This window comes from Pogoniulus pusillus, chromosome 4, assembly GCF_015220805.1.
Source record: "Pogoniulus pusillus isolate bPogPus1 chromosome 4, bPogPus1.pri, whole genome shotgun sequence".
Lineage (NCBI taxonomy): Eukaryota > Metazoa > Chordata > Aves > Piciformes > Lybiidae > Pogoniulus > Pogoniulus pusillus.
Genome location: NC_087267.1, coordinates 33,402,669 through 33,420,763, shown reverse-complemented (window position 1 = coordinate 33,420,763; position 18,095 = coordinate 33,402,669). Strand labels below are relative to the sequence as shown.

General features: G+C 39.7%; 2 protein-coding genes across 3 annotated transcripts in view; one reads left to right on the top strand and one right to left on the bottom strand.

Annotated features, from left to right (window-relative positions):
* Positions 1-18,095, top strand: part of GSAP (gamma-secretase activating protein) — a 44,320-nt gene that overhangs the window by 8,091 nt on the left and 18,134 nt on the right. For both annotated transcript variants that reach the window (XM_064142549.1, XM_064142550.1), the window contains exons 3-18: positions 317-373; positions 1,073-1,142; positions 1,491-1,547; positions 1,667-1,755; positions 2,125-2,194; positions 3,248-3,297; positions 4,113-4,217; positions 5,148-5,207; positions 5,854-5,897; positions 7,394-7,479; positions 11,801-11,878; positions 14,027-14,104; positions 14,590-14,682; positions 16,173-16,390; positions 16,831-16,900; positions 17,602-17,684. In XM_064142549.1, the coding sequence (XP_063998619.1) occupies positions 317-373; positions 1,073-1,142; positions 1,491-1,547; positions 1,667-1,755; positions 2,125-2,194; positions 3,248-3,297; positions 4,113-4,217; positions 5,148-5,207; positions 5,854-5,897; positions 7,394-7,479; positions 11,801-11,878; positions 14,027-14,104; positions 14,590-14,682; positions 16,173-16,390; positions 16,831-16,900; positions 17,602-17,684 (1,308 nt within the window). The remainder of the gene's footprint in view (positions 1-316; positions 374-1,072; positions 1,143-1,490; positions 1,548-1,666; positions 1,756-2,124; positions 2,195-3,247; positions 3,298-4,112; positions 4,218-5,147; positions 5,208-5,853; positions 5,898-7,393; positions 7,480-11,800; positions 11,879-14,026; positions 14,105-14,589; positions 14,683-16,172; positions 16,391-16,830; positions 16,901-17,601; positions 17,685-18,095) is intronic.
* The window catches only part of CCDC146 (coiled-coil domain containing 146), a 97,349-nt gene continuing 92,641 nt past the window's right edge, over positions 13,388-18,095 (bottom strand). Inside the window, exon 20 of the transcript XR_010302128.1 lies at positions 13,388-13,526. The gene's annotated coding sequence lies outside the window, so the exon portion shown is untranslated. The remainder of the gene's footprint in view (positions 13,527-18,095) is intronic.

Genomic DNA, 18,095 nt, shown 5'->3' with positions numbered 1-18,095 from the left:
CATCTCCTGTCCCTACTGTCTAGAACTAAAACCAGTTTAGAACCAAAGTGAGAAAAAGGTGCTTGGTTTATGCATTGGATCGTGGGCTATGGACTGGCCACATTTCAGCTCTATCCTATGGGTCTATTCTGAAAGGATAAAAAAAAAAATTGTTCTCTTTCTTGCCTTCCTATCTTAGCATTAGATAATTAGCTGCCTGTTTATAGAACAGGGACGTGTGTAAAGATGTGTGTCAACAGAAAGGGGGGAGAGGACACCCCAGTGTTTAGCTTTGTATATATTTACATTGCCAGTGCTAATTTGTGTTCATCCACAGGGAAATCAGCGAAATACTCACATTGGATTGTATGATCTTCACACTAGGCAGAATGAGGTGAGTGTAACACCAGGTTTCTCCCTGGTGAAGACAATGCTGTAGTGTTTCAGAGTTTGATGCCTTGCAACAGTCTGTTATGTCCTTAAGGAGTATATGTGTATTTGAAACAGATGGGAGACCAGAGAAGGTATTTGAGTGATGTTCATTATTATTAATGTGCAGAACATTGCTGAACATCTGAATGACTTAAAAGCAGTAAAATGTCATGGCTGCAATCTTGATTTCTAAACAGCCAACCCAAGCCCTTTCCACTCCTTTTCACACTGAATATGTGTGCCAAGAGGTAAATATTTTGCCCTTTTTTGTTTTATGTGGGCAACCTCAGTCTGTTTGGTGCTACTATTTCAGGTTTAGAATATTTTTTAACAATGTGTTGCAATTCAGTAGATGAAATGATGATAACAGGCCCATAAAGATATGAAATGTGTGAAATTTTGGATTCACATAAAGATCTGCTGTGCTGCTCTGGTGGCAACACGGAACTCGAAAGAATTGTTAAGAAACAAACAGGTGAGCAAAATGAAGTGGTAAAACTGAGGCTTGAAATGTGATTGTTCTGGCTGTGAAATAATTTGCTTTAAATGTAAAAATTCTGTACTGATCAGCAGTGCTTTCCTCAGAAGGAGCAATTAATGATTGTCTTTATATGACAAAAATAAAAAGAAAATTGATTAGCATTAATGTGTTTCTTTGTAGCACCTCTATATGTTTGAGAAGGATCTACACATAATCAGTTGTTCGGTCAACAAGGAAAGGACATTATTGGGTAAATATGTACTTTATCACTAAATGTGTTTGTGACACTGTAAAGATGGTGTTTAGCAAGCTGATGCATTTGGGTCTATAACTACTTGGATCTGTTTTGACCTATATGCTGTCCACAGCAGTCTATGTGGACCCACAACCAAGTAATAGGTAGCGTCAGAAAGACACAGCTGTAATGATAGTGCTGATTTACAACAATCTGAGATATGCTGAGCCTTTGTTCATTTAACAATATGTTTTTGGTTAAGAAACGTTGAATGCTTGCTGTCCAAGAGCATTGTATGAGGCAGGTATCAAAATGCATTCTCACTACGATTGCATTGATCTGTGAGGTTTTTTTTCCCCTTAGCGGTCAGCTTCCGTCAGTATACAGAGGAAGAAAGAGTAAGTCAGCTATTGCACTCAGGTACTACAAATGGTTTAAAACTGTTAGAAATACTCTACCCTTCTGCCTTTCCCCCTTCCCCCCTACCTATTTTCTCTTTTATAATAAAATGATTGTCTTCTAACGTGTTCTTTTTGCAGTAAGCAAGTATTTAACTTTGCTAATTGAAATCCGCCCCATTAATAATGTGAGAGTCCTGAAGGCTGTGGATAGCTGTGTGCGAGTACAGGTAAATTGTCCAACTAAACATGAAATCTTTTTAATGCGCTCTGCTAGAGACAGAAAGAGATTGAGTGCAGAAATGCCTCATGTTATCTTGCAGGTGCATGTTTCTTCATGGAATGAACCAAATGAGAAACTTCATAAAATGTTTGATGTAGCCTGTTTCCAACATTCATTATTTCTCTTCAATCTCTCAAAGCTTGCAATTACAGTGGTTTGTGACTCTTAGTCTGTAGTAGTAACTATTTTTAGTAATTACATAGCATTAGCATGCCTCTCAATTTAAGAATAGGTAAATATCCAGCTGAAACCCCCTATTTTAGCGAAGTGTTCTCCACTGCTTTGGTTACTCACTTGCTTTTGTGAAACTCTGCAGTTTCTTTACCCAGATGAAGGCAGAAGTGCCTTTCCAGAAAGTCGCCTTTTGCTCGTTTCAGAAGATAAATGTGAGTTAACGTTTTGAATGTACCTTGTAGTTTGTACTTTAAGCTGGCCATTATAGATTGTATTTTTGGTAGACTTTTACTGGAAAAAACACCCAACATGAAACACAGGGGGGAAAAAAAGTGAGCTATTCTAGGTATTCCAAATGCTTCTCAAAACCTGTAGGAAGATTGTGTTTCAGTGTTGGCAAATGGCCAGCTTTGACTGCAATTATTTGCTTGGTTAATGTGTTCATCAATTACCTCTATTTCTAAAAAAAGCTAAGATTGACTTTTATAGCTGCCTATACAAATTCAGAGCTATGAGAGATGATTTAGCATGTAACAAGTGATTAAAAAAAGGACAGTGGTTCCTTGGATACAGCTCCTTGCATGTTCAACCTGATTTAATGGGAGGGAGTAGATGTGGACACTTGGAAAAGGCTGTTTATCGCTCATGCTTTTCAGTCTTAATATAGAGTGAGATTACTTTTCCCATCCTTTTTGAGAGGCCTCTTTCCTCTGCTAAGATAGCAGCTTTAGGTAGCATGACTTAGGTGAGCAGAGTTCACCTCCTCCTGCATGCAGATAGTGCTGTGAACTGTCAGAAATATTTTGATGTACGCTAGGTGAATCTTGCAAACTGCCAATAGCTGCTAGGAATTTTGTGAGGGAAAGGTCTGTGAGGTGATATTCATACTAGGAAGTAAACTAGAGCTGGGATGCAGTCTCAAGCACAGGCATGCAGTTCTGCAAGCTCTCTCTGTGTGCTCCTTGGCTTGGTTTGGCATGTTTCAGTTAGCACCCTTCTTGCTGGTGTTTTGCTGAGGTGGGCATAGAACTGTTTCTGTGAGATGCTGTGGCTTAAGGCCATGCCTCACCTCAGCAAAAGTGAGTCAAGGGCTCTGCGTAGGCACCTCTTCATATATCATAGATTTCCTCTTACACTAAGTTGAACTTTCCTGCCCTAGTGTGTTTTTGCAGCATTCCAAGAGGTGGACTTGCTTAATAATCTGTATAAATCTCTGTAAAAATCTATGCTTGTAATATATATATATATTTTAATACATTTTAAAGATATTGAACAATTTGGAATTCATGTTGTTGCAGAAGAGGAACACAAAATGGTAAGAAAATCATGGCTTTTGAGTTTTTTTGCTTTAATTGAAAATGTAAACAGATGAAATTTTATCTGACTGGTTTTGTAGTTTTATACTTGGGCAACACAAAGTCTGTTAAAGTATTGCCAATATGGCAAATTATGCAGTTAACCACAAGGCTGATTGAAAAACCTGCATAATGTGTGAACTATGGGGAAAGGTACTTCTATTGTTGGAGTTTCTTTTTGTTTGCTGAATGTTTATATTTTAGAAGTTGGGAGTAAATGTAGTGCATGTACATTTGCATTCACCTCCCTAACTTTGCCCTTTGGGAGTCTGTGTGTCCCAGTAAAGGATTCATTTAAAAACCAAGTTAGCAAAAGACATAAAACTTAGAAACATGAAGTATTGTGAATGTTCTAATTCCCTTTCCCCCACATATCTTTCTTGTTTCTTTGACATCAATTTATCTTAAACCAGTTGTGGGTGTTTTGCTTAGAAGGATTTTTAATAAGCATTCTTCTAGTAGAGTGAAGAATTGTGTCATGAAAGCCAGTGTTTCACTTTATGGAGAAAAATGCAGCCTTGGAAGGAAAAAGTTAAGACCCTGATTTTCAGTCACCTTGGAGTCTTTAATGTTTGGGTTTGTTTTTTCCCAATGGTTAATGTATCTGGTTCTGAACTGCCTTTGGTGTTACACTCCTCTTCCCTTCTCTGTGCCATCTGTTTTTCTTTGTTTGCTTTGTGCCTTTTTTGTCACTGCTTTTCTCTTTAAAGTACAGACTGTGCACAATTGCTACAGAACCTTATTTGACAACTTTTAATGTTTGTTCTTTCTTCAGGTGATTCATAACTCAGGTCAGCTTCCAAGAGCCAGAGTTGCAGATGATGTCATTTGGGCACAATGGGATATGATGGAACAAAGACTCTTCTACATTGTTCCAAAGGTGAGTTGAAAGTCATTCTAGTAGTTTTGTTGCTGCCTGTCTTATGAGAGTAAGGTTTTGACTGTGTGGGGCAATAACGGCCTGAGTTGTTTGGGTTTTTTTCAGTGTAGTAGTATTGTTCTTGTCTCAAATAATCCAAAGCAGAAGCCAGGCTTGCCTTAACTTCTGTTAGTGTGTGGCAAATTGCAAGAGTACTGGTGGTCTTAGGGTTTTATCTAAAAAAGAATGTGTATGTTAGATGGTTTGGCTTTAAAAAAAGTCTCTTATTCAACAGCACCTTAATCTACCAAAAAGTGATGTTGAGTGTAATGCCTCTGTTCTAGAGATCTCCTGTGCAGAAAGTATGGCACACACAGACTTACAGAGTGACCAACTGAGCGCAGGTTCTTGGCTAGAAATGGTGGAACTCTTTGGGTTTAATCTTTTTCTTTGAGGGATTACTGGCACTTGATGGATTCTAGGTGAATGAAAATTGCTTTTTCTTAACTCTTCTTAGCAACCAGAAACGAAAAAATTACAAGCATTAGGAATTAACAGGAAGTAAACTGTGATGGAGAAACGTGTTCTTGTTTTGGTTTCTGAACAGGCTGAAATAAGAGACTATTCCTTTTGCAATCTAGGTGCTTATGCAAAACCTTTTTTCACTTTCTACGGCTTGTGTGTGACATGTACATGCTGTGCTTGAAGTGAGGGCCACACAATTAGAGATGAGTGGTAGATAATGATCTGGGACAGGAAGGAAGTCTGCCATACTGCTATTGTGGAGGGTTATACGTGGGTTTTGAAGCAATCTCTTGTGCCTTAACTTCTGTACGTCTGTCAGCAAAGCTGGTTGAGTGTGGAGAGTGGTGTGGAGTATCCAGTCACTTTTCAACCTCTGTGATATGCTTTCTGTTTTATCATTTACACAACACATCCTCTTCATTCCAGGAGTCAAAGAATACTTTAAAATGTGTCCAGTTTTATCCTGATGAAAATTTTAACTCAATAGTAAGTTCTGAGTATTTTATTATGCAATGATTTTGACTGTGTGTGCTAGGTACTGACAGAAGGTGTTTTTCAGTGTCTTCTGTTCTTGGAATTTTTGCAGAGGAAAACTGCATTTTGCTTGGGTGTGATTTGTTGGTTTGTTTTTTTTTTTTTCATTATCTATTCAAGAATATATTCAGTCAGATTCAGATTGCACCACAGTCAGGTAACCTTACTGGAACTGCACAGATACTGACCTAGAAGTAAGTGGAATCCATGACCTGATACTGATCTTATACTCAAGCATTGAAAAGCAGAGTTACCAAATGCACTAAACAAAGAACCAGTGTACACATTTTCTGTCCCTTATAAGGAAGACAGATTCATTGTACAGAACATCAAAATTACAACTGTTGAACATATAATTGTTAACGGACTTTTGTCCCAGTGGCTGACCTGCAGTATAGCAAATATCTCATGAATGTTAGATTCTTTCAAAAAAAGTAAGTTTTCTGGGTTTGGGGATGACTTACAAGGACTAGGGAAGGGTAATTAAACTTTGTTAAAATCTCAAATCTGTTGAAATGTGAGTTTGGCATATTTTACTGGTCTAAAATATGAATCATAGTGTATTGACCTCACTAAAAAGATTTGTTTTGGTTAACAGCTGGAATCACCCCTGGATATTTCTATAAATGACACACAATTAAAGTAAGGGCTTTTTTTTGATGTTTTGTTTTCCTTTCCTTTTTTAATATACATAGGGTAATGCTTTACCAGCCTAAATAAAATCCGTCCAAGCCACAGCATCTTTCTTTGCAGTTGCCTACATCATACCAGAACTTAAGAATAACATGAACACTGTGTCCAAACCTCTCATGGCTCTCATTTTCATCAGTCTCAACTGTAAAATGGAATTTAATCTTTGACTGCTTATTAAAAATAAATCATTTATCTGGAGAACTAGCTGTAGGTTGTAGTGGTGATGTCAAAATCCCTGTCAAAGGAAGCTCTCAGTTTTTGATTGCTGCTCCATGTTTTACTGGACAGTTAGCCAGACCTCTAGCTCCCTTTTATATCCTGTGAAACACTGCTTAGGGTCTTTTCTCCTCCACCATGCTGTTTCCAGGCAGCCTGTACTTTCAGAGGCTAAGATCTGTCTGATTCTAGCTGTGTGTACCATGACTGCATCTGATCTTGTCTCCTTAATGCAGTCTTTTAATTGAGGAAAAGCTAGTCGGGGTGGTCTGACTTTCATCCATAATTAATCTCATCCTGACCTATCTTAAATTCATTGAATTTACATTCCAAAAGGGCCTGTTTCTCTTTGTGAACAAAAAAGGGAGGTCAAAGATATTAGATCAGATATTGATAACCAAAGAGGGTGAAGTTCCACCCTGCCCAAAGTGTATCTTGGAATGTCTCAGAGCTATGCAAAAGGCTCAGTGTGTTCTGCTGCTGCTCATGCAGGTTGCCCTAAAAGGGCAGTGCATCTCTTTGCAGTTAGTACTGAAAAAATACAGCTTTTGTAAGAGTTCTGGAATTTTAGAGGTTTTTCCAAATTATTGCAGAAGAGGTAGGGGAAAATAGCTACAAATCAAAATGTTTTCTGGAGAGAACCCAAACCAGATGAAAGCGCCACCAGTAAAGAAGGTAGAACAAACTGACTCCAATCTTCTGCTGCACGTTCTGCTGGCAAAAATAGGACTTGTAGATTTAAAGGTGCAAAAAGCCACTAAAGCACGACCAGCACACAACTGAAACATGCCATGGTCTAAGAAGTTCCATGTGAGTGTGATTCATGTGCTTTCCTTTTTGAGTGTTTCGGCAGAAATTAGTGTGTCTAATCATGGATTAAAAAGTACCTTACAAGATTAAGGATGGTAAGAGTTAAGAGGGAAAGTCTTGGAGTTCTCTGGTATAATGAATATTTGGATTTGCAGTGCTTCATCAGAGCTTTTACTTCAGAGGGCAGGAGTAGTTGGTCAGTGCTGCAGTAGGTGAAGGTGGTATTTGCAGATGTAATCCAAATTGTTTCTGATAACAGTGCAGTCAGGATTCTCTTTTCTAACAGCATTGAGTGGATTGGTTAAAGCTTAATTTAACTTGATTATAATTAAATTAGTATGTTTTGATTACATAGCGACTGTTCTCCTGATCTTTGTTTGATGAACAAGAGATGAACAATGATCTTTCTTTGCCCATAGACTTGTCAATTTTGGATATGATCACTGCAAAGACCAAGATACGGCATCTAAATCTTTGAATCTTCAGATTTTCACAAGTAAAGCAGGTAATGACTAAGTATTGACAACCTGATTTCCTAGTAACTAGCATGCAGTGTAATCATGATTGATCAGTGTTTTTTGGTAAGACAGATCTGTATTTCTGCAACTTTTTTTTTGTATGTGTGAGTTTGCATTTTTTTCCTTTAGAGTATGCTTGGCAGCTGACTGCAAGGAGAAAGAGAAGGCAATTCTGCACTACTGTTCTTATTAATTTATTTTTACCCTCTGAAAGCTGCACTCCATGTTAAGCTGAAGAGTGCCTAGAGTTTTATATACCCTCAACAATACAACAATCAGCCAGGTATTTTCTGGTAGTCCAGTTTCAAGGAACTGATATCATACCCTCATGGTGAAATCTCAGTCTAAGCACACTGTAGCATTCTCTGCTAGGTTCAGAACACAAGTTGTACCAAAGCATGGTTGCATATTACACGGAAGTGACTGAACGTTAAAGGTGAGCAAAAATGTGATAGGAAGAAGATCCAAGGACATTTTGGCTGGGTTGTCTGAATATCTGCCCTAGTACATAGCAGTGTTACCAGAGTGGAGATGTGTAAATGGAGCATGTGTGATACAGATTCTGAAAGCTTCATGTCGTTGTTTAGCATGTGGTACTTAGATGGTCCAAGTATCTGATACTAAACTTAGTATGTGATATTTAAAGGTTTAGTATGTGTATGGTTCCTTAAACTTAAAAATATTCCTTAAACCTTTAGGATTTAGGAGTCTCTCTGCATCCTAATGTATGCCACAACCTTTTTATTTTTTGGATTAAAAACTGGTCCTGAGGCATTTGTTCGTCACAGATGCCTGCATGTTCAGCTTCTACATTAGACCATACCACCAAGCAAAGAAGGGATTTGATTAACCTTGGAATAGGCTACAGAGTTGTGTAAGGATGGGATGTGTTGCAGAAATGGCTTTGCATCTCTTAAGGAGTGCCACATGAGTGGATTGCTGAGGTGTGTGCCAGTTGCCAGGAACTGACCATCAGTGCAAGCCAAAGGAGTTAGAGTTTCCTTACCCAGACTTCTCTTCTTATCAAGACAGGCATCACACTTAAAAAGAGAGAAAGCCAAGTTTCTATCTACCATATATAGATCAGGCTACTTTTTCTCTGGTAGCAATACAGACTATTTCTTATATAGATAGCATGTCCAATAATGGAAAATCTGTATATTTTTCTCCTTTTTAACCTATACTTTCCTAGTGTTTGTTCAAACTGAAACATTTCCTTTTCGTTTAGGATGGAATTCAGTTTTCAGTCTGGCTGGAGGATGTTTGGTTACCCTGAAGTAAAATGTTCTTTTTTACCTGGCAACAGTGTTTAGATCCTGCATGGAACCTTTCACATGCAGTTTTCATTGCACTTACTGTAAACACATAATTTGACAATTACTAAATGAGATTATTGTATGTGGCTTTTCAGTGGCTGTTTTTTGAATCTGAGGATTCCTTTGCACAGCCCATTTTCAGTAACTAACAGTTTGAAGCAAACAATTTTGATGCTGAAGACCGTACCTAGTCAACACTGTGGACAGTAACACTGAAGTTCCCTCTTGTACCTCGTGTTTGTGGTGGTTTACAAAGCTGGACTGCAGGCTCTCTGGGGCACAGACTGTGCCTTTAGCAAAACCACTAGCATGCTTCAGATGCTAATGCCAATATCCCTTTTTGTACCATTCAGACATCTCTGTCAGAGAATAATTGGCATAACTTCAAAATGGAATATTCCATTCAATTTCCCATTTAATAAAACTGTTAGTAGCTGCTGCCAGTCTGAAGTCTGAATGAAATCACTCTTCCTTTCTCAGACTTCCGCAGCAGAAGAAAAGTAGCCCTGTTCCTTATGCTCAGCACAGACAAAATGTCTCCCTATCTACTTCTAGATTAGCTGTGCTGAAGTAGTTCTGGTCTTAGAATTAACTTCAAGTCCAGAAATCAGTGGTTATCTAAATGGCATCGAGCTGTTATATTTTCTTTTAGTGCTTGAGAATGACTTCTTAGTTAAATTTGCTCTGTATTAAAAAAAATGCAGACAGCAAAATTAAAAGAGCCCTGCCTTACTGTCACCGAAATTTACCTGCCTGGAAGTTAAACATCTGGTCTACATTTATGGAGAGAAATGGGCATATTCAGAGAGTGATTGCTTCTATCCGTATTTCTTCATTTGCTGTATAGGAGAGGTCCTTGGATGGCTGAAGTTAGGTGAGGCAAGTCAATGCTAAGGCAGCACAACTAAGCAAAACACCCTGGTGCAGTGTTATATTTCAGTTGTGTCACTTGGATGCCACATTGAGATGTTTGGTACTGCCTTATGCTTCTGTATGAGCAGAAATAAGGAATTTGAAGTTAAAGTTTCCTAGGGAAAATTTTATCTTCTTGGGTAACTTATGCTGTTTATTTATCAAGTGGCAGAGCTGCACTTTCCCTAATTCTGCCAAGTGCAGTAACTCACTATTGTCTTGTATAAGTAGAACTTAATTCTTAAAGGCTTCCTGTTTTTCACTTTGTTACGATTGAGATCCTTTTTTCCCCCTTTTATTTCTGCAAAGTTAAGAGTCCATCCAACTGTATCTCCATGTGAGTATTCTCACCTGTTGGCATTCAGTTACAGCTCTTACTGTTTGCAAATTGTTTTCAAATGGATAGTGTAGAAGACCTGTCTCTTCCTTCACATGAAACACTTGAGTGCAACAGGATAGCAAGCTTTCCTTGCATTTGTACAACACAACTCTAATTTTCAGAGGGCACTGGGATAAGTAGGAAAGGAATTTCTCTTCTATTCTCAGTCTTTGGCTGCTTTGAAGGGGCTGGCAAGATGCTATCAGGTGTAGCATCGCTTGGACACTCACTGATCTGAGACTTTCCTGTTTCTCTTTATGTTAAAAAAGCACTATTTGGTATTTTCTATTGGTTTTATTTCAGTTTGTTGACCTTTGGACCAGGGTCCTAGAGTTGAAAGATGGATGTCCTGTTAATAGTCTCCCATAGGCACTGCTGATGTGATGAGCACGCATTTGTTACCCCAACACTTTGCTCTGAGCAAGCTCACTTGTATGTCGTGCAGTTTGCAGCACAGTATGCTGTAAACAGTATGCAGTACACGAGCTTCCAGCATACAAGAGAGAAATCTGCAGTGCTAGAAGCGAGCTGTGGATACTAAACCAGCGTTGTGAGTTGCTGGAGCTTTTCCATTCTTCCTCATGAGACCTGATGCTGCTACTTTTAACAATTATGCATGCTCTGAGAGATGCCAAGTACTCTGGCAAAATCCTTTGGCTGTCATTTAAATCACTCAAATACCCAAGCAAAACTGCATCAGACAATGTTCAATTAGCTGTGAATAAGAAGAAAACAAAACATTGCATCCCAAAAGAGATGATTTATCTGTCCCAGAAGTGTGGAGTGCCTCAGCCACATCTCTGTCAGAACTTTAGTACATTTTTGTAGTCTGAAGCAGGAGGCATTTAACCAAGCAAAATCCTTGGTAGCTGTGCTTTTGCTTTAATTATTTGTGCTTTTGTTATACTCTGCCATTTTCTGTGTACCTTGTATACAAAAAGCTTCATTTCTTACAGAACACAATCTCTGTTAGCATTGCTTTTTTTTTAAACTTTTTTTTTTTGTTTTTTTACTTTCCCTTTTCTCTTTTAAGTGATAAACTTCCAATAAAGTTAACAGGTGAGCAGTCATAGTTGTGGAACAGCTTTCCCACCTATATTGGGATAATGAGTTTTGGAAGCTGTTTCTAACATGAGTGCCAGAGCAGCTTGTCAGAGTGTTGAAGTAAGTGGATTAATGTTTTTCTAAGAGATGGAAAGAGGACTACCATCCAGTGGAGTCAAAACAATATCAGTCTGATTTAGAATTAGGCTGGGAGTGGTGACCGTTTCTGTACAGAGTACCTTGGCTGGCACAGGCTTGTGCCAAGGACTGACTTTTCTCCTGAAACAGAGATTGACATCTTTTGAGGCTGGGGAGGTGAGAAGTGAGATAGCTCCTATGGTGTATCATGCTGCTGCCAATAGGAAATTATTTAGAAAGCAAACAGATTGTTTTACTGAGTTGTTCTGTACACGGGGAAGAATTGGTCACACCAGAACCCAGTTTCCATTGTTCCATATTGCTTCCTGCCCTCTCTCTTACTTTCTGTGTTTTGCTAGGTAAATGGTGGCTGGAAATAGTGGTATGTATTTCTGTAATCATCACCTCTTTTTGAGAGGTTAATTTCTCATTTGCAACAGTTTAGCTTTAGCTTTGTGCAGTGGAAAGATGTGGAGGTATTCAGACAAGTCAGTCTTCTTTTTCTTTGTATTTTTGTAGGAGGCTTGTGTGTGTGTTGTAGTCCAGCCTCTGCTATTCCTGATGAAATAATGTATTCCATATATTTTTTACATAAAGGTAAGTTTAACCTGTTAAACTATGCTTGATTTTGGAGAATGTCACTTTGAGTCACACTTGCAAAGCAAGTAACTACTAATGTCTGCAGACAAACCACTGTGGCTGGAGTTTGAAGACACAACTCATCTACAGCTGCAAAGTTGACTTTTCTGCTGGAGACTTATTGCCTAATGCTGAATGAGTTGCCTCAAACCAGTGGCTCCATGGCTTGCTATTAATTTGGTTACTTTTTCTAGTGAGGCTTTTTGAGCATGCTGAGCACAACCATCAGTGAAATCTGTGGGAACTTGCAGGTGTGTTGTACTTATGCCTTAAGAATGGGAAATGGAGCCAACAGCTCTTAGCCTGAATGCCCTTTAGAGTTCCAGTTCAACATGTCATTTTCACAGCAAGTGGTGCAACACCCACTGACTGTAAGAATATCTGCTATTTAAGTGGTATTCTGGCTCTTCACTTGAACATCGCTTTTCTTGGAAAGAATAAAGAAGATAGTTTTATTCCCATCAGAACAAAAATTGCCATCAGCAAGCTCTTTCTTGTCTGATCTGTGGAGGAAACAGGTGAATTATTTCTCAGTTGAGAAGCTGCACGCTGCAGAGTAACCTTGTTCAAGTGGACAGCATGCCTCTAAGTATTTGCTTTCTCATGTGAGAGAGCTTGTCATATGCCAGAGCAGCATTAACATGTTGCTTTGCTTCTGGAACTTTATGGGATTGAGTGCACTGCATTTCTGTGTTGATGGCATCAAAGAATTGGGAAAGTCCCTTCTGACTGTGTCAGCAGACCTGTGAAGGACCGACTGCCTCAGATGTGCTTGAGATGTAGCTGAAGGATGATAGCATTGCTTGGAGCCAGCCACAGCTGTTACACACACCTAGCTGTACCAGTAAGAAACAGAGGATCAATGTGTTGACACTGACCAGCTGTTTCAGAAATGATCTTCATGGAAGGAGTTGTTTAGTGCAGAGCTGCTTGTGGGTGCATCTAAGATTCATCAATCACAGAAGCAGCAGTATATAGGGCCCATAAGCCACACACTGGAGATGCAGAGTTCAATCTGTAAACTCAGAGGGAAGCTTCCTGCCTCCTGTTAAAGCAGTCACTCGGTGCAGCATAAACACAAAAGCCAGAGTGTTGCAGATGTGTTCTGCAGTGCTGGTGTTAGCTTGCATGTGTTGGCAGGGTGGCCGTTCACGAGTATATTGACTTCAGTCAGTATTTCATGTAAGTAATTGTTTGGTTTAGATACTCCTTCATTTGTGGTGTTGCTGTTGGTCTTAGAGGTGTTCTGTTTTTTTCAGCACAGATAAAGAGTATCTCTGCTAGGCTCAAGAATCAGTCCTGGCTGAGTGGCTGCAGCATGGCCCATGATCTACTTTTTCCCTCGATGGTCCCGTGAACTGTGGATGTCTCATCTTAACTGGAATTTAAATGCAGTGTTTAGTAGCATCCTGTTCATGACACCATTCAGCCTTTAGAATAGCGCAGTGTGAATGTTTGGAGGACAGTCATTGTCTCTTTAGTTATTTTAATTTTCAGCTGTTCTTAGAGTCTGAGGGAGTTTGAGGATTCTGTGTCATTTACTGGAGTTCAGAAGAAGTGTGGTGCAAGTGTAGCATAAAATAGCAGCTGTGCTGGTGCAAAGCCCCTGCAAACACAGCAGATCTGCAGTTAGCCAGTGTCTAAACAGAGATGAATTAAATTACTGCAGTAGGGCATGCAGATAAACAAACTGAAAATTCTGTAAAGCAGTTGAAAGATCACCAGAATGTGAAGCACAACTACATAAAGAATCTGTGGGTGGATTGTTTGGGGTTTTTTTGGGTTGTGTTTTTTTGGTGGGGTGAGGTATTTTTACACAAGCTTACTCTGAGGTGGAATGCTTCTTTTCATATGAACATAGGCTGTGCAGTACATGGCCAGTTTCCACATACTGAAGAATGGCATTGCGTGGGCGCAGGTCTAAGTATGCCACAGTTCTGCTTAGAATGAGGTAAATCTGCACAGGCAACCTCCTGAAACAGTCTAAAATGTCCCTCTTTGGGTGTATTGGCACTGCTGAAGTTTTTAGCTATAAAGTCATATGTGGATTGCAGCAGCTGGTGTTTATTGCTTGGGTTTTTGTAAAGTGATGTTATTTTTCCCCAGGTTACAACAAAACTTTTACAGTTTCTCTAGAAAGAACAGAATCTCATCAATTGAAGGAAGTGGCTTTTATGAATCTTGGTAGGTTACTTGTGTTACTTCCCTGTGTGACTGCTGTTCTGGCCCCAGCAGTGAGACAAGTGGTTAACCCTTCTCTACAAGGAAGGGATTTTTTTTTCCTTGACTTTTAATTAGTTATGTTATTTTGCTACTTTTTGTTTGGTTGGTTTGTTTTTTTGCTTTTCCTTTTGGCCTTTTTATACTGCAATGTTTCACTATATGGGTAAGCAACCTCCTGTGAAATTGCCTTAGAATCTGCTCTGAAGTTCAGCTGCTGGGTTCTTGAGTGTCTCAAGGCTCTTGAATCATCCCCCAGAAAGGCAAATGAGTTGCCAGTGTTTCCTGTGCTAACACAACAGGAGCTTTTAATTAACTCCTTTTATATTTCCTAGATATAATCAATTCCATCAAAGAGAAGTTGGCTGAGATGATAATCATGTGCAACAGCCTCTTAAAGCAAATAAGTGCACAAGTGCTAAATTGACCACTGTTATTTCTTTAAATAGACTATTATGTGGCTGCATATTTGCCTGGCCAGTTCCTGCACCTCCTGAATATTCAGCATCCTGACCTGCTGTGCTACAGTTTATTTCTGACAGGTATAGTATAGTAAGACTGCTTCTTGAAGTATTTTTGTTGTTGGAGTGAAAACTTGTTCAGATGTCTTTACATGAAGGTATAATTTCTCAGTGTTTGCTTTGCTGCACAGTGTTCTGAAGAGGGAAGGAGACTGAAATAGTAAGAGCGACATTTTTGCCACTTGAAAATGGAAAGTGGAAAAACTTGTCATGTGAGAGAGCTGGGCATGTTCAGCCTTGAGAAGAGATGGCTTAGGGGAGACCTTATTGCCACAGACCAGTACAGAAAGGGTGGCTACCAGGAGAATGGAGACTCCTTTTTTATGAGGATTCCTTTGGAAGAGACAAGGAGTGATGGGGACAAGTTACTGCTGGGCAGGTTCCTATTGGACAGAAGTGTTCCTCTATGAGAACAGTTGGACATGGAAATCATCTCCCAGGGGAAGCACTGGAGTCCCCTATTTGGATAGGTTTAAGACAGCTTGACAGGGTGCTGGGCCAGCTCATTTCAACTAGACTGTGACCTAGAAAGGTTGGGAACAGATAAGCCTTGGGGTCCTTTCCAACCTGGCATTCTGTGATTCTGTGTAGAAGAGAATCTGAAGCGACATTTCATACTTCAACTGCTGCCTACTACCAGTTTGTTATGAAATGGGCAGAGACCTTTCACTGAATTTCAAATTCTGTGCTTAGTTTTATAGTTCCCCTTCCCCCATCTTTGCACATAGTTGGTGGTTCTCCTCTGTTCTCAAATCTCACATGGAGATGTAAATTTGATTTTACATTTCCTTCCTCCAATTGAGTTGCTCTAAATGTGTGTATTCGGAGGGTGTGGGGAGAGGAAATCTGTGTTTCCTTCACCTGATCAGGCTGATGCAATTTGATTTAAAGTCTCATCTGAAAGACAGAGTTTTTTCATTTGCAACAAACGTCTTTATGGGAAGCAGGTTATTTTTGGAAGTGGGGTGGCCTTTGTTTGGAACCAGAAATCTGTTGTTCTGATTGGGTGAAGAAGATGTAAGTAGTGGGAGCTGGTGCAAGGGCAGCATCACAGGAAACTGATACCTGTTGTGTATCTGTAGTGGAATAGCGTTCTGCTAGAGGAGAGTGGAAAGCATCCCTGTGGTACAGTGGGACTCAAATTCCACTATATAAAACTCTGGCAGTGAACCTTAGTACTAGCATAAATAAAGTGGATTTGAACTGATACTTCAATCAGTAGGCACAGAGCAGACTCTTCCTGCTCTGGCCACTGGCACTGATAACAAGAGATCCACCAGTACAAGTGTGTGTCATGAGTCTCCATGAGGGTGGGTCCGATTTGTACTAACATGCTTAGATGCTACTTCCAGCAGCGAATCTCCATTACTAGCCTTGTGCCCTTCTCTGGTCAGTCCTATGACAGCATTCTGAGTCTCCAATCTGTGCACCTCTGCTTCAGCAGTAGGGAAGGTGAGCATGGAGTCAAATTTTATGTTCTTACTCCTTATTCTGAAACCTGTGTTCTTCAGGTGAGGATGCAAGAATTGATGTGTTACAGAACTGCTGCATTCGCTCCCTGCTCACGTCAGCAGTGCTGGATTGCCAGATGGGGAGGATGTATGCAGTGAGCATCAGTGCCAGTGCCTTGCTGCGCTTTTTGCAGGGCAGCCAACAGGACAGCCAGAGGCTGGCAGCTCTGCACTGTGCCCTGCTCTACTTCCAACTCCCAGAAGACTTGGAAATGCAGGTGGGAAAAGAACCCTCTAAGTTTTTTCAGTGACTGATGTCTTGAACACATCAGGGTCAGAGCTTGAACGGTATCAATCAAGGAATCATAGAATGCACCTTTAAAGGTCTCCTAGTCCACCCCACTGCAGTAAGCAGGAACATCTTTGGCTCAATCAAGGAATCATAGAATGCACCTTTAAAGGTCTCCTAGTCCACCCCACTGCAGTAAGCAGGAACATCTTTGGCTCAGGTGCTAATTCAGAGTCCTAATTGCTGCTCATCATCTGGGATGCCCAAACCACTTATTCGTCTCAGCTGTCTCAAAAACATTTCTCTCTGTATCACTACTAAATACAAAGTTTTACTGCTAAAACCAGTTTCAGCAGTCTCTTACATAGTCTCTTGCCAGCACGTGTTTAAACAGAGAGAGATGACAGTCCCCTGTTCTCATTCTGACAGATTATTTGGTGGCTTTCTGAGAACCTGTCAACGTGTCATTCATTTGACCCTATTCAAGAGTTTATCATAGGTAGGTATTTATTTTCTTACATACTGAATTCCTGTGGGCTCTAGCTGTGACTTCAGAAGAAACCATAGTGTCACAAACTGACTCTCTTCTCTTGCAACATTTTGGTTACAATTAATGTTAACTGACCTGCATTCTCTGGTGTTAAAGATAGCACCAGGAGTTTAAGAGATGAACAGATCTCTTGAAATCAGATTGGCAGTAAAACGTTTCAAATGCATTTGTCTACTAAGTCTAATAGATTTATTGTTATTTTAGGTCACTGGAGAGCAATTTCTCCATCTGGCTCCTGTCTTGGATATCTAGGATGTAAATAAATGAGATTGAAGCAGAGGAACAAATCTCCTTTAGTCTAGCTCAAACCATTTTTCATAAGGTTTTGGTACAACATGATATTCTCTTCTAAGAGCTGATTCCTCAGCCTAGCCAGTGCATGTTCTGTGTCCTGAGCCTTTGTACAAAGGACCCCTGCAGCGCTAAGCTGTAGCCAAGCAGCTGACCCAGCCCCGTGGCCATCTGGACTTCCCTTCCTCCTTTTGTGTACAGAATGAGACCAGCTCCACTATAGAGGAAGCTGCTTCAGAGACAGCAGCAGGATTTATCCATAAAAAAAGTGTTAGATAGGAACTGACTGTGAAGTCTACTCTTGTTAAGAGACAGTTTATACAATCTTGTCCTTCTAAATCTTTTTGTGTTGCATTCAGCCTCTCTGTACTGCAGAATGTGTGCAGAAACTCACAACCTGGATAAACTTTTGCCCTACACATCCCTGCTTGACTGGATTGGGGTAAGGTGAAAGCTTGCACTTTAATAGCTGGAGTGAGGTGTTCTGATCTCCTTTAGTACCTCTTCATAGACATGCTCCAAATTCATGGGCTTTATGCCCATTTTATGTTCTCAAGTCTAACCTTAGTGGAAAGCTCCACTAAGGTTAAGACTTGAGAACATAAAATGGGCATAAAGCTTTTATTTATTTTTTATTTATTTATTGACAAATAAAAAGCATTTATAAAACAAGAACAGGTACTATAATGAAATGCATTATTAAATCTCTGATTTCATGAGGTAGTAGTGCATTGTTCATCATATCACTCTTATACTGAATACAGAATGTAATTAACCAGCAAAGTCATGCAGTTATTTCCAAGACAAATGGTAGCAGTTGAGATTTATGAGTAAATTTTCAGCAGTAAAATAA